At 44.1% G+C, this 15,263-nt stretch overlaps 1 protein-coding gene across 1 annotated transcript; it reads left to right on the top strand.

Annotated features, from left to right (window-relative positions):
* Positions 1–807: 807 nt before the first annotated feature.
* LOC115133470 (sterol 26-hydroxylase, mitochondrial-like) lies at positions 808–15,020 on the top strand. Its single transcript, XM_029666734.2, has 8 exons — positions 808–1,115; positions 4,907–5,097; positions 7,236–7,435; positions 7,648–7,845; positions 8,175–8,338; positions 10,485–10,651; positions 12,811–13,228; positions 13,588–15,020. Exons 1-8 carry the CDS (start codon positions 849–851, stop codon positions 13,702–13,704), a joined length of 1,722 nt encoding a protein of 573 aa, XP_029522594.2. The 5' UTR covers positions 808–848; the 3' UTR covers positions 13,705–15,020.
* The last annotated feature ends 243 nt before the right edge of the window (positions 15,021–15,263 follow it).

Genomic DNA, 15,263 nt, shown 5'->3' with positions numbered 1-15,263 from the left:
CACTCAAATCCTCAAAGTTCTACAGCTGTAACAGTGAGAGCATCTTGACTGGCTGCATCACTGCTTGGTATGCCAATAGCACCGGCCTAGATTGCATGGTGTTACAGAGGGTGGTACGGACAGCCTAGTACATAACACGGGCCATACTCCCTGCTATCCAGGAACTCTATATCAGGTGGTGTGAAAGGAAGGCCCGGAAAATCATTAAAGACTCCAACCATAGACTATTTGTTTTCTCTGCTTCCGCACGGCCAGCAGTACCAGTGCATAAAGTCTGACACCAACAGGCTCCTGAACAGCTTCTATTCCCATGCCATAAGACCGCTAACTAAATGGCTACACAGACTGAATTTAGTTGTCTCTGCACACTTACAGGGCCCTACACACTACTGCACACAAACACTCACTCCATCATTTGCTCACAAACACATATGCACATACATTTATACTGATTCTAAACACACCCCCACACACAATCATATAACATGCTGCTACTCTGTCTATCATATCCTGATGGCTTGTCACCTTATACATATATACCTCTATAGATCCAATATCCCTGCACATTTGTAAATATGGTATTGGAACAGATCCTGTATATATTATAGTATGCTTGCTTTATCCTGTTCTTGTTTTTAAATCTCGTGTTTTGATTTAACGTTATTTTTATTATTACATAGTTATTGATAACTGCATTGTTGGGTTTTGAGTTTGCAAGAAAGGCATTTCACTGTACTTGTGCACGTGACGTTGAAATGTGAAACGTATGGGCGAGTCCCAATGTGCTGCAGGGCAAACTACTAAAAAGCCACAGATGATAGAATTAATTTGTATGCGCTCCACTCAACATGTGTAGCCCTGCGGCGGTGACCAGGCCGCTCCGACTCACAGTTCACCACGGCCAGAAACTGTCAGTGGTGCTGGACGGCTTTGTGTCTGGTGGTCGGAGGTTCAAGTCCGGTGCCAGCAGACACGTGGGACAAAAATTGCAGACAACGATAGAAACAACTCCGGAGAAGTGCAAAACAATAGACGATCTACACGGACCTAGTTTGGCCACAACGGTGTATTGGCTGTTCGTGAAGGGATATGCAGATAAGAGCCATGCGATGCAGGTAAAATGAATTCCACAATCTCTAATTTCTGCTACTCTTTCATCCAAGTATGTCTAGTTTCATACGTGTCCTGAGTGCACGTTATCGAGCGAATTAAAGAGGTAAATCGCTCTTATTCAACTATCCAGATCATTTTCCATCAAAGGATGTCGATGTAACTTGATTTGACGACTGCTATGATTAAACAATAAGACCAGAGGTGTACCACAAATCCCTGAGGTGCCTTATTTATATAAACTGGTGACCAACGTAATTAGAACATAATTACATTTTGGTCATTCAGGTGGTACATGGTCTGCCGTTATTTTGTGGCAGATGTTAAGACTACAAACCGTTATAAATGACCTATTTGCGAGATGTACTTATTTCAATAGGTATACACTACTGACTAAAATCTGGGTTTATAATCGCAATTCAATTTTGACATGGTTTGCTGAGCTAGATGCAGGTAGGCCAACATCTAATTTCAGTGAAAAGTCCACAATGAAGCAGGCGTTAAATGTGTAGAATGATACGTTTTCAATAGAGCTGTGACCATGATCACGATTGATAACTGCAGCACTCTCAACCAGTGCTCTCTCTTTCAGTCTCACCTCCGCCAATTGAATGAATTTAAACTATTGTTGCACAAAAATATGGTATAAGAATACCTTTTACTCGATCAAGAAGCAGTACGTAAACACCAGTAGCTGGTTTCCCTTACCTATTGAAATCAAGAAGAAGAAAATAACAATGGTGAAATAGACCAGTTTACTGCTGTGCTATGTCACATGTACAGTTGAAGTTGGAAGTTTACATACACCTTAACCAAATACACTTAAACTCCGTTTTTCACAATTCCTGACATTTAATCCTAGTAAAAATTCCCTGTCTTCGGTCAGTTAGGATCAGCACTTTATTTTAAGAATGTGAAATGTCAATAATAGTAGAGAACATTATTTATTTCAGCTTTTGTTCCTTTTAGCACATTCCAAGTAGGTCATACGTTTACATACACTCAGTAGTATTTGCTAGCATTGCCTTTAAATTGTTTAATTTGGGTCAAACGTTTTGAGTAACCTTCCACAAGCTTCCCACAATACGTTGGGTGAATTTTGTCCCATTCCTCCTGACAGAGCTGGTGTAACTGAGTCAGGTTTGTAGGCCTTATTGCTCGCACACGCTTTTTCAGTTCTGCCCACAAATTTTCCATAGGATTGAGGTCAGGGCTTTGTGATGTCCACTCCAATACCTTGACTTTATTGTCCTTAAGCCATTTTGCCACAACTTTGGAAGTGTGCTTGGGGTCATTGTCCATTTGGAAGACCCATTTGCGACCAAGCTTTAACTTCCTGACTGATGTCTTGAGATGTTGCTTCAATATATCCACATAATTGTTCTCCCTCATGATGCCATCTATTTTGGAAGTGCACCAGTCCCTCCTGCAGCAAGGCACCCCCACAACATGATGCTGCCACCCCTGTGCATCACGGTTGGGATTATGTTCTTCGGCTTGCAAGCCTCCCCCTTGTTCCTCCAAACATGATGATGGTCATTATGGCCAAAGAATTCTATTTTTGTTTCATCAGACCAGAGGACATTTGTCCAAAAAGTACAATCTTTGTCCCCATGTGCAGTTGCGAACCGTAGTCTGGTTTTTTTATGGCGGTTTTGGAGCAGTGGCTTCTTCCTTGCTGAGCGGCCTTTCAGGTTATGTCGAAATAAGACTCGTTTTACTATGGATATAGATACTTTTGTACCTGTTTCCTGCAGCATCTTCACAAGGTCCTTTGCTGCTGTTCTGGGATTGATTTGCTATTTTTGTACCAAAATACGTTCATCTCTAGGTGACAGAACACGTCTCCTTCCTGAGTGTTATGACGGCTGCGTGGTCCCATGGTGTTTATACTTGCGTACTATTTTTTGTACAGATGAACGTGGTCACACCTTCAGGCATTTGAAATAGCTCCCAAGGATGAACCAAACTTGTGGAGGTCTACAATGTTTTTTTCTGAGGTCTTGGCTGATTTCTTTTGATTTTCCCATGATGTCAAGCAAAGAGGCACTGAGTTTGATGGTAGGCCTTGAAATACATCCACAGCCACACCTCAAATTGACTCAAATGATGTCAATTATCAGAAGCTTCTAAAGCCATGCCATAATTTTCTGGAATTTTCCAAGCTGTTTAAAGGCACAGTCAACTTAGTGTATGTAAACCCCTGGCCCACTGGAATTGTGATACAGTGAATTATAAGTGAAATAATCGGTCTGTAAACAAGTGTTGGAAAAGGGACTTGTGTCGTGTGTAACGGATGTGAAACGGCTAGCTTAGTTAGCGGTGGAATAGTGCGTGCCAAATAGCGTTCCAATCGGTGACGTCACTTGCTCTGAGATCTTGCTCTGCAAGGGCCGCGGCTTTTGTGGACTGATGGGTAACGATGCTTCGAGGGTGACTGATGTTGATGTGTGCAGAGGGTCCCCGGTTCGCGCCCGGGTATGGGCGAGGGGACGGTCTAAAGTTATACTGTTACACGTGCACAAAGTAGATGTCCTAACTGTCTTGCCAAAACTATAGTTTATTAACAATACATTTGTGGAGGGGTTGAAAAACGAGTTTTAATGACTCCAACCTAAGTGTATGTAAACTTCAGACTTCAACTGTATGTATATTAATATTAATAAAGACTAGGGTAGGCCAATTTATTTGGTAGATTTTCTTAATTGAAATAAAAGATGAAGGTGGTTCTGGAAGTATTCTCAGGGCGATTATTAGGTTGTATAAACATGAGTGCTTTCCTCCCACAATGCCACAAATTATCAGTCATTTTGATAAATAGGACTCACATGCGAGATGTCACTTCGCAATAGAAACTTGCTCTATTTCAAAAATATCAGGGGTGTTTACCAGGGGTGATCCAGTCATAACATTTGGAATTTAGTAGTACTGTGTAGAAAGCCAGTACCTAAGGTGGTTAAATCATTTCACATCCATCAAATTATCATAGCATTTTATTTAGGAGGTCAAATTCGCTCTGATATTAGTGGGATCATGACCCCAGAAGTTATGCACCTGGATTCATGGTTTATTAAACTAGAGGTTGATTTGACTAATTAGGATAATAAGTAGTTTATAAACTGTTATTTTTAGTAAATATACACCACACTGTGTACAAAACATTAAGAGCACCTTCCTAATATTGAGTCCACCCCCTTTTCCCCTCAGAACAGCCTCCATTTGTCAGGGCATGGACTACAAGGTGTCAGAAGCATTCCATGGGGATGCTGGCCCACTTTGACTCCAATGATTCCCATAGTTAGATCAAGTTGGCTGGATGTTCTTTGGGTGGTGGACCATTCTTGATACACACATGAAACTGTTGAGAGTGGAAAAAAACCCAGCAGCGTTGCAGTTCTTGACACAAACCGGTGCAATTGGCACCTACCACAATACCCTGTTCAAAGGCATTTCAGTCTTTTGTCTTGCCCATTCACCCTCTGAATGGCACACATACACAATCCATGTCTCAAGGCTTAAAAATCCATCTTCAACTTGCCATCTTCCCTTCATCTACACTGATTGAAGTGGATTTAACAGGTAACATCAATAAGGGATCATAGTTTTCACCTGGACTTATCTGGTCAATCTGTCATGGAAAGAGCAGGTGTTCCTAATGTTTCGTATACTCGGTGTATATTTTGTGAATCATTCATTCATATTAAATATCATTATATAGGACTGTCTCACTGTGCATTTCAAACATCTTTGTGTACATTTCCAGAATCAAATATCTTCTACTCTGCCCCCAACCCAGGTTGAACACAAGAAACTGTACGGGCCCATCTGGCGCTCGCGGTTCGGCCCGTTTGATGTGGTGAACGTGGCGTCCCCAGAGCTCATATCCCAGGTGATCCGTCAGGAGGGCCGCTACCCGGTCCGGACAGAGCTGCCACACTGGAAGGAGTACCGCGATATGAGGGGACAGGCCTATGGACTCCATGTGGAGTGAGTGGCCGATGAACCACATCAATGACTATTCCTTAGATTGGGTGAAGGAAAGGGTTAATACTTACACACACTGTTTCCTAATTTTTTTGGCGCACTGAGGAAATATTTGCTCTCGTGAGCGGAAACTGTTGTGAGGATTTTGTGCAACTTCCGGCACGTTTACAGTAAACCCTGCGGCTGTACCATTACAGTTTTAGACAGTAGCCAATAGGCTATTGTGGCTATTTGAGCGTGGAAATAGCTTTAGATTTCCGTGATATAGCCTACAGTAGCCTATATGTGATGTTCAATGCAGGCCCATACTGCATTCGATTTTTAATCATGTTTTTAACATTATGCAACGCTTGATATTAATCATGTTTTACTTGGCCTGTGACACTATAGGGTGACAGTACATTCTGTTGTATGATGCTAGAAACCACTTTACAAAATACAATTTATTATTGCCATACAGAGACTTAGACAATGTAGGATATGCAAGCGTGTTTCAAAATACAGCACTGCCCCTTTAATTACGATGTAAGCTTTTAAGCTGATTAGCATTTCAAAGAGAGCTTGAAATGTGGCCTACACGTTTTGTGCTCTTGTAGGGAGGGGTAACTCCCCATTGCTGACCTATATTTAAGCAATAAAGCACCTCGGGGGTTGTGGTGTATGGCCAGTATACCACGGCTAAGGGATGTTGTTGTGTCGTGAGTACCTGGACGCAGCCTTTAGCCGTGGTATATTGACCATATACCACAACCTCTGAGGTGCCTTATTGCTATTATAAACTGGTTACCAACGTAATTAGAGCAGTAAAAATAAATGTTTGTCTGATGTACCGCGCCTGTCAGCCAATCAGCATTCAGGGCTCGAACCACCCAGTTTATAATTATCAATAACTGGGCAAATAACTCGCTAACTAGCAAAGAATATCAACAAATGTGCACATGCGTGCTCTGAACTGATCTGAAAAGCGCTTTCACTCGCGGGCGATTGAAAGACCGCTCATGGGCTACCCCCACCCAAATAATTATACTCTGTTGCACACTGGCTCTGCCTACAACTAGCGACACAACGCCTGGATATACAGCCCTTCACCATGGTATATTGGCCATATACCACCAACCCCCGAGGTGCCTTATTGCTATTATAAACCGGCGACCGACGTGATTATATACAGTCTGATATACCACGGCTGTCAGCCAATCGGCATTCAGGGCTCGAACCACCCAGTTTATCCTTTTGATTCAATCACAGAGAAAACGGTAATCTATATAGTGCAAACTAATGCGGCGAACTCAGTGAAGTTCAATCTCTTACGTCTCTGCATGGCATTTCCTCTGCGCGGCATCCTGGGGGAGGTGCGCAGCTTAGAGGGAACATTGCTTACACCCTATGCTTCAAAGATACACTATGACAGTTATTGGTAATAAATCATTGCCTTGGGTAAAAGCAATGTTGGTCTGGTTTGAGGAAATCCTAACTCTACAGGTAAACTTGTTTCAGTAGTAACCCTCCACCTCCAGCATCATTAATCTAACCTACAGGTAACTGCCAAAATAAAGGAAACGCCAACATAATGGGGCATTGGGGCAACATAATGGGGCATTGGGGCAACATAATGGGGCATTGGGCCAACATAATGGGGCATTGGGCCAACATAATGGGGCATTGGGCCAACATAATTGGGCATTGGGCCAACATAATGGGGCATTGGGCCAACATAATGGGGCATTGGGCCAACATAATGGGGCATTGGGGCAATATAATGGGGCATTGGGCCACCACTAGTCGCCAGAAAAGCTTGAATGTGCCTTGGTATAGATTCTACAAGTGTCTGGAACTCTATTGGAGGGATTTGGCACCATTATTCCATGAGAAATGCCATAATTTGGTGTTTTGTTGATGGTGGTGGAAAACGCCGTCTCAGACGCTGCTCTATAATCTTCCATAAGTGTTCAATTGGGCTGCGATCTGGGATGTTCATTGCTTACTGTGTGGAAGCAGCTGCGTTTAATATACTTTGTATCCTTCAAGTTTTTCCTTTATTTTGGCCATGACCTGTAGATAGATCTCCACCCCTTTATTCTGAATATCCACTGTAGATTCAGTGTCTGTCCCCTCCTCTCCTCTCCTCTCCTCTCCTACAGTAAAGGCCCACAGTGGTACCGTATCCGTAGTGTCCTGAATCCAAAGATGCTGAAGCTAGCGGAGGTGTCTGCGTACGCGCCTGTCATCCACCAGGTGGTAGGGGACCTGCTACAGCGTATTGAGAGGCTCCGCCTCCGCAGTCAGGACCACACCACCGTACCAGACCTCACCGCAGAGCTCTACAAGTTTGGCTTTGAAGGTGTGATACCATTGGTTCATTCAGTATTATTTATGCTTTTAACCCCTTCAGAAACACACACACACCCAGTGGGGTTGGAAGCCAGAGTCTGCAGCTTAGGTAAAGTGCCTTGCTCGGGGGCACAACGGCAGGAGATATGCATCTAGGATACCGAGAATCCCACCAGCTCTGTGTCGTCCTCATTGTTCCAACTGTTCTCTCCGCCCCTGCAGGGATCTCTTCCATCCTGTTTGAGACGCGGCTGGGTTGTCTGCAGGAGGAGATCCCTAAGGACACGCTGAAGTTCATCGCTGCAGCCAACAACATGCTAACCCTGTCTGAGACCGTCCTCTTCCTCCCGCTCTGGACACGCAACGTCCTGCCCTTCTGGAAACGATTTGTCCAAGCCTGGGACGACCTGGTGGCTGTAGGTATGTTTGCAAATAATGTCCGGGGCTCCTTCTATTGAGCGACAAGCAGACTTAAAGGTCGGAAAGTAGACATGGTAGGTTCGACCTCCACAATGCAAGCGTACGGTTATTTCTATTGCACAAGGGCTTTCCCTGTCACATCAGCCACTGTCAGTCGCTAAGCACTGTTGAGACGGGTCGGAAATCGCAGACCTATGTGGGAACTTTGTTAGTGTGGGAGGCAACCCGTCTGCCAAAGGAAACTCACTGTTGAGCTTTGTTCAGTGTGTGTTTGTGTGCGTCCCCTGCATGAACGTGTGTGTTCAATGTATTTCTACATAAACCCTCAGCTCAGGGTCTGATTGACCATAAGTTGGCGCAGATGGATGCCCAGGTGCTTGCTGGGAAGAAGTTGGACGGGATGTATCTCACCTACCTGCTGTCCTGTGATAAACTGACCCTGGGAGAGGTGTACATCAGCATCACAGAGCTGTTGCTGGGCGGAGTGGACACGGTGAGAGGAGAGGGTCATGGGAGGTCATACAGAGAGGAGGGGGGTGCCATACACAACAGCAGGGTCACGTTCAGTAGGGTACACCGTTAACAAACCTTTTGAAATGGAAAGCGAACATGTGGATTGCTCAATGGCAAAACTATATTATTTCCTCTTCATTTCAAAATGTTTTCTTCTGTTTTGTGCCTACTGGACATGTCCTAGGGAATGGGGGAAGTGATGGAGTCAGAGGCTTTTGTAGGGTGGAGGTGTATTTTGGCTTTAAGATTACACGATTCTCCCCGGGCCATAAATACTAAAAACATTTGCTTTAGTTTGTAGACATATATATTCGCGGTGTAACTTTGTATTAATTTTAGAGGGTACAAAATGCACTCACAGAACCACAGACAGATACACAGTAACCATACAAACACTACATGACCTGCCTGGCTGCATTCCCTGGTGCAGTCTTGTTTTTCTCAGGCGTCACTTGCTGCTTTCTGGGATCTGTTGCCGAGTAAAGCGCAAGTCTCGAGCTCTATTTATTCCACCTTTTATGTTACGTCATAGAGATAAATGTGTTTTGCTCACTGGAAATCAGTGTTCACACTTGAGATGGTCTTTTTCAATGACTAGATGTCACTTGAAATGATCTACTGTTCCAAAGTCATTTCCTCTGCTGATTTTATGATGAATTGATGTCAATAAATGTTGATGATCACTTGATAACTAGTCTCTGATACAGCCTCCACCACTCCCTCAACTTTGAATATATTTTTTTGTTGAAACATCAGCACTTTAATTGTCCAAGTCAAATTTCCCCTCAGGGACGATAAAGTACGCTGAACAAAAATCTAAAACGTAACAATTTCAAAGGTTTTATAGAGTTACAGTTCATATAAGGAAATCGGTCATTTGAAATGAATGAATTAGTCCTTAATCTATGGATTTCACATGACTGGGAATACAAATATGCATCTGTTGGTCACAGATACCTTAAAAGAAAAAGTACGGCCTCCCGAGTGGAGCAGCGGTCTAAGGCACTGCAGTGCTTGAGGCGTCACTACAGATCCGGGTTCGATCCCGGACTGTGTCGCAGCCGACTGCGACCGGGAGACCCATGAGGCGACGCATAATTGTCCCAGCGTCGTCCGGGTTAGGGGAGGGTTTGGCCCTCGTGCTCTAGCAACTCCTGTGGCTGGCCGGGCTCACGTACGCCGACACGGTCGCCAGATATACTGTGTTTCCTCTGACACATTGGTGGGGCTTAAGCGAGTAGTGTGTCCAGAAGCAGCGCAGCTTGGTAGAGTCGTGTTTTGGAGGATATATGGCTCTCGACCTTCGCCTCTCCCGAGTCCGTACGGGAGTTCCAGCGATGGGACAAGACTGTAACTACCAATTGGGGAGAAAAAGGGGTAAAAATAATAAGAATATGAGAGAAAAGTAGGGGCGTATCTGGCGTGACCACCATTTGCCTCATGCAGCGCGACACATCTCTTTCACATAGAGTTGATCAGGCTGTGGATTGTGGAATGTTATCTGACTCCTCTTCAATGGCTGTGCTAAGTTGCTGGTTATGGACGGGAACTGGAACACGCTGTCGTACACGTCGATTTGGATTAGCCCAAACATGCTCAATGGGTGAAATGCCTGGAATTGTGTTCAGATCCTTGCAACATGGGGTCGTGCATTATCATGCTGAAACATGAGGTGATGGCGGCGGATGAATGGCACGACAGTTGGCCTCAGGATCTCATCACGGCATCTTTGTGCATTCAAATTGCCATCGATAAAATGCAGTTGTGTTCGTTGTTCCATAACCCCACCGCCACCATGGGGCACTCTGTTTACAACGTTGACATCCTCAAACTGCTTATGGTAGAGTAATGAATATTCAATTCTCTGGCAACAGCTCTGGTGGACATTCCTGCAGTCAGCATACCAATTTCACGCTCCTTCAAAACTTGAGACATCTGTGGCAGTGTAGTGTGACAAAACTGCACATTTTATAACAGACTTTTATTGTCCCCAGCACAAGGTGCACCTATGTAATGGTCGTGCTGTTCAATCAGCTTGCTTTCAGATTTTTGTTCAGTATATATCATATCACTTCACTCTAAGTAAACCCCTCTTTCTTTCTATCGTCCTTCTCCTTTCGCCTCAGACGTCCAACACCTTGTCGTGGGCGTTGTACGAGTTGGCTCGCGACGCCGCGTCTCAGGACAGGCTGTACCGTGAGATCATGTCCGTGTGTCCGGGAAGACAGCAGCCCAGATCAGAGGACCTGAGCAGGATGCCCTACCTGAAGGCTGTCATCAAGGAGACTCTGAGGTGAATACACGCACGTAGGCACGGATGCATGTACACGTACACACATGCAGGTTCTGAGGTGAACACACGCACGCCAAGAACGGTGACCTGCAACTGGCCTCTTGTTTTGAGCATGCCTGGTCAAAGAGTTTTTCTGCCTGTGTGCTTGCATTTTCCTTTCCCTAATTATACTGATGATGACTGATAAGTGAGATAACATGTTGGCATTTAATCCGGAGTGCAGAGGGTCAAGGTGGAGGCATGGGGCATGCTTTTTGGACAGTTTATGTAAGGAGGGAGGGGAGTAATGTCCTTATATAACCTGAATGGTGTGTTCAAATTTTAATTGTCACATTCTTCGTAAAGAACAGGTGTAAACTAACTCTGAAATGCTCACGGCCTTTCCCAACAATGCAGAATACAATATATATGTTTTATTAATAAATAAATAAAAACATTATAACACGAGGAATACATACACAATGAGTAATATTTACTTGGCTATGTACACGGGGTACCAATACGGAGTCAATGTGCAGGGGTATGAGGTAATTGAGGTAGAGATGTACATATCGGAAGGGCTAAAGTGACCAGGCAACAGCATAGATAAGACGGAAGCAACAGCGTATGTGATGTGTGTGCGGCAAGTGGGTGCCTGTGTGTACATGTTATCCGTGGGTGAGTGTGTGTATGTGTTTAGAGTAAGTATGTGTCAAAGAGGGTCGATGCAGATAGTCCAGTGGTGAATTATTTAGCAGTCTTATGGCTTGGGGCTTAAGCTGTTCAGGAGCCTTTTGCTCCCAGACTTAGCTCTCCGGTATCGTTTGCCGTGCGGTAGCAGAGAGAACAGTTGATGACTTGGGTGGCTGGAGTCTTTTGACAATTTTTAGGGCCTTCCTTTGACACCGCCTGGTATAGAGGTCCTGGATGACAGGCTTATAGAAGGAAATTGGCCCCCTCCACCTCTTCCTATATGGTCATAGCCATTTATCCTGTGTGTCCTTGATTTTCGAATGATTCAAATGCTCAATAACACCATCTAGGTCAGAATCACAACCTGCCATTGCCAACTCTCCGGTATCAAAACTTTACCAAATACCAATGTGACCAGACCTGTCAACATGCACGAAATATGGGGTACCAACTACGCAATTCTCTGTCCATGTACGCAGGTAATGAATAGGGCCTGATTTTAATTTAAAAAATAAATAAAAATAAATCCACTAACATCCCAATTCTCGAGCTGCAACACACAGACATGTACAGAGTTTGTGTCAACAGACATGCAGATGAATACATCATTATTGGACGTAGCTACCCGGTGTCTGCCTCTCCTGTTTGTTGTGATGCTGAGTTTGAAGACTATCAGCTGTACGTAAACACATGGACAAATCCCCTTTCGACTCCATGTGTTGTGGGAAGGTGATCACTAATTGTTTCAAGCTAACGTTAGCGAACATAAGATGGATGTTCAGTGGGCTCTAAAGTGTCAACAGTTCACTCGCATTTGCTAGTGAAAGAAATTAAATGCAAATACGACAAATAACTGGCCACATTTGTGCGAGTGTGATGTACATTTAATACTGCGTCCCATTAGTTGTATTTTCCACGTAACATGACGAGGATCACGCAACCTGATAGACTGTAATTATGATCCACGTCACAAAGAGCATTACAAAAGTATAATCAAAAATAAATGTCTTGGCATTAATTGGAGTCGGGAGTTTAGAAGATTGTACGATGAAAAATGAGTGAGTGTCCGGTATTACAGAGGCAATGCTTCTAAAATGCCTTTGCACTAAATTTGCGAGTTGAATCTCCAAATTGCTGCGCGCGTCTGGTACTCTAAAAAAGTTGGACAGGGTTGGCAGGTCTGGCATACTGAACATTCCTGGCCACACACAGGTTTATATAAGGCAGTCCTACAGAGGCTCCCCATGTCGCTGATGCTCTCTCTCTCTCTCTCTCTCTCTCTCTCCCCTCTCTCTCCCTCTCTCTCTCTCTCTCTCCCCTCTCTCTCCCTCTCTCTCTCTCTCTCTCCCCTCTCTCTCTCTCTCTCCCCTCTCTCTCTCTCTCTCTCTCTCTCCCCTCTCTCTCTCTCTCTCTCTCTCCCCTCTCTCTCTCTCTCTCCCCTCTCTCTCTCTCCTCTCTCTCTCTCTCTCTCTCTCTCTCTCTCTCAGAATGTACCCTGTAGTTCCAGGGAATGGCCGTCTAACCGTAGACAATGAAGTTGTTGTGGACAACTACTGGTTCCCAATCTCTCTCTTTCACCTTTGTCAATACTTAAGAAATCTCCATTTCTTTCCCCAAAGGATGAGATGTCATTTCCATGAAATTCTGTCAGTCGCTCTCCTTACTGTATGTCTCCTACTTCCTATTCCCCTCTCTCAGACCCAGTTCCATCTCTGTCACTATGCTGCCAGTCATGACGAGGGGGAGTTTGTGGATGCAGAGTGTTTCAGGCCTGACCGTTGGCTGCGAGGGGACCCAGAGTCGTACCAACACCATCCCTACAGCTCTATACCCTTCGGGGTGGGCGTGAGAGCCTGTGTGGGCAAGAGAGTGGCAGAGCTAGAGATGTACTTTGCCCTCTCCAGGGTGAGTAAGAGAAGTATTTCATTGAGATTGTCAAGGAAGTGTTGAGTAATAAAAAGCCGTCAGTGCCAAAATTATGTTACCACAGACTGTTGGAGGTAATTGTTGTTGGATTTCGTCCATCATCTGTGGTGATTTGCTAATGGTAAATCCCCAGCAGCAATCTAAGAGTGTGTGGGAACAGGTGTGACGAACCCCATTGTGGGGCAATATTCTGCTTTTACTATCCCAGTTGGCATGGGACGTTATAGAGACTTAATTTTATGGTTGTAAACTGATTCTCTGGCTAGAGAGACGTCAGACAACCAGGTGGCTCATTAACACTAAACCCTTGAACTTGAACTCTTGTCCCCCCTCTACAGCTGATGCAGCATTATGAGATCCAGTCAGAGGATGGGGCCCCGACCACAGAGCCCAAGACTAGAACACTGCTCATCCCATCCAAACCCATCAACCTGCGCTTCCTACCCCGAGCCTGAGGGTGCCAGGGAGTTATAGAAAGCGATTGACAGGAGGGTCTGGTGTTGTGCTGTGCTGTGGTAACCTCCAGTCCCCTAGATCCCCTTAAACATAGCCATTTGAAGTAGTTTGGGTGGGGGGAGGGGATGCTGAAAAATAAAGTTTGTTCATGCTACAGACAGCTATATCGGTCTGCTAATACAGGACTAGTAAAGGCTCAGTGCACAACTTTTGTGAATAAATTATATCCCCCCCCCCTCAAATGCCCTCAAACCAAATCTGATTCATAATCAGGTTATTCTGACACGTGCATACATTTATTTGTCCCCCTACACCAAATGCGATCACGACACGCAGGTTAAAATATCAAAACAAACTCTGAACCAATTACATTCATTTGGGGACAGGTCGGAAATCATTAAACATGTATGGCAATTTAGCTAGTTAGCTTTCACTTGCTAGCTAATTTGTCCTATTTAGCTAGCTTGCTGTTGCTAGCTAATTTGTCCTGGGATATAAACATTGAGTTGTTATTTTACCTGAAATGCACAAGGTCCTCTACTCCGACAATGAATCCACACATAAAACGGCCAACCGAATCGTTTCTAGTCATCTCTCCTTCCAGGCTTTTTCCTCTTTGAACTTATATGGTGACCGCATCTAAACTTTCATAGTATTACCACGACAACCGGCAAAACATTTAATCTTTCAATTACCCACGTGGGTATAGCCAATGAGGAGATGAATCTTGGGTACCTGCTTCTATAAACCAATGAGGAGATGGGAGAGGCAGGACTTTCAGCGCGATCTGTGTCAAAAATAGAAAAGTATAATCAAAATGTTTCTATTTTAGCCCTTGGGATCACAGACGTTCGTTGGCGCGCGCACGAGCAGTGTGGGTGCAATAATTGAATATCATGGATTTCTACATTTCTTTTCCGATGCGCACGCGACGTGTGCAGTCTGGTCAGCATGTGAGGTGTATAACTGGGGCCTTTGCTCTGTTGAACTTTACTATGAAGCTAATACATATAGATTAATCTGCCCTGTAATAAAATGCACAGTGGTGTCGAGGAGAAATGTATCACTGTGTGTGTGTGTGTGTGTGTGTGTGTGTGTGTGTGTGTGTGTGTGTGTGCTTGTGAATGGCATTATAATATAATATCATCAGTTGCTAATACACCTTGTATATTTGTCTAGGGTATTGGCCATCAACTTTTACTTCATTAAAAGTCTTTATGAAATGTGAATTTATGTGCCCACATTAGTGTTTAACAAGTGCTGGCAACTCTGTGGTCCATACAAAGATTAAAAGATGGGTTTTATTTACGTTAAATATTAGTTTGTATTTGTGTTAGTTATTAGGTTTAACCAAAGGAGATAAGTAAGTTGAGTGTTAAAATAAATACAGTAGGTTGCAACTTGAAATATAGGTTTGTTAATAATCAAATATAACAGTTGGCGTTGAATCATATGTTTGGTTTCAACAAATGCAAAAAAAATGTTTCAATTGAGAACCTAACTCGTTTACTTGTAACTAGTTGAAGCAATTTTATACAGTACATGTAGCCACCAATCC

Source organism: Oncorhynchus nerka, linkage group LG2 (genome assembly GCF_034236695.1).
Source record: "Oncorhynchus nerka isolate Pitt River linkage group LG2, Oner_Uvic_2.0, whole genome shotgun sequence".
In the NCBI taxonomy this organism is placed as follows: Eukaryota; Metazoa; Chordata; class Actinopteri; order Salmoniformes; family Salmonidae; genus Oncorhynchus; species Oncorhynchus nerka.
The sequence above is the reverse complement of the archived record's forward strand: the minus strand, read 5'-3'. Positions and strand labels throughout refer to the sequence as shown.

Excerpts from the sequence above, each read along its gene's own strand:
- LOC115133470 (XM_029666734.2), top strand. The coding sequence starts at position 849 with ATGTGTAGCCCTGCGGCGGTGACCAGGCCGCTCCGACTCACAGTTCAC. Across the intron at positions 1,116-4,906 it reads ATAAGAGCCATGCGATGCAG|GTTGAACACAAGAAACTGTA; the intron begins GTAAAATGAATT and ends CCCCCAACCCAG. Across the intron at positions 13,229-13,587 it reads TGTACTTTGCCCTCTCCAGG|CTGATGCAGCATTATGAGAT; the intron begins GTGAGTAAGAGA and ends CCCCCTCTACAG.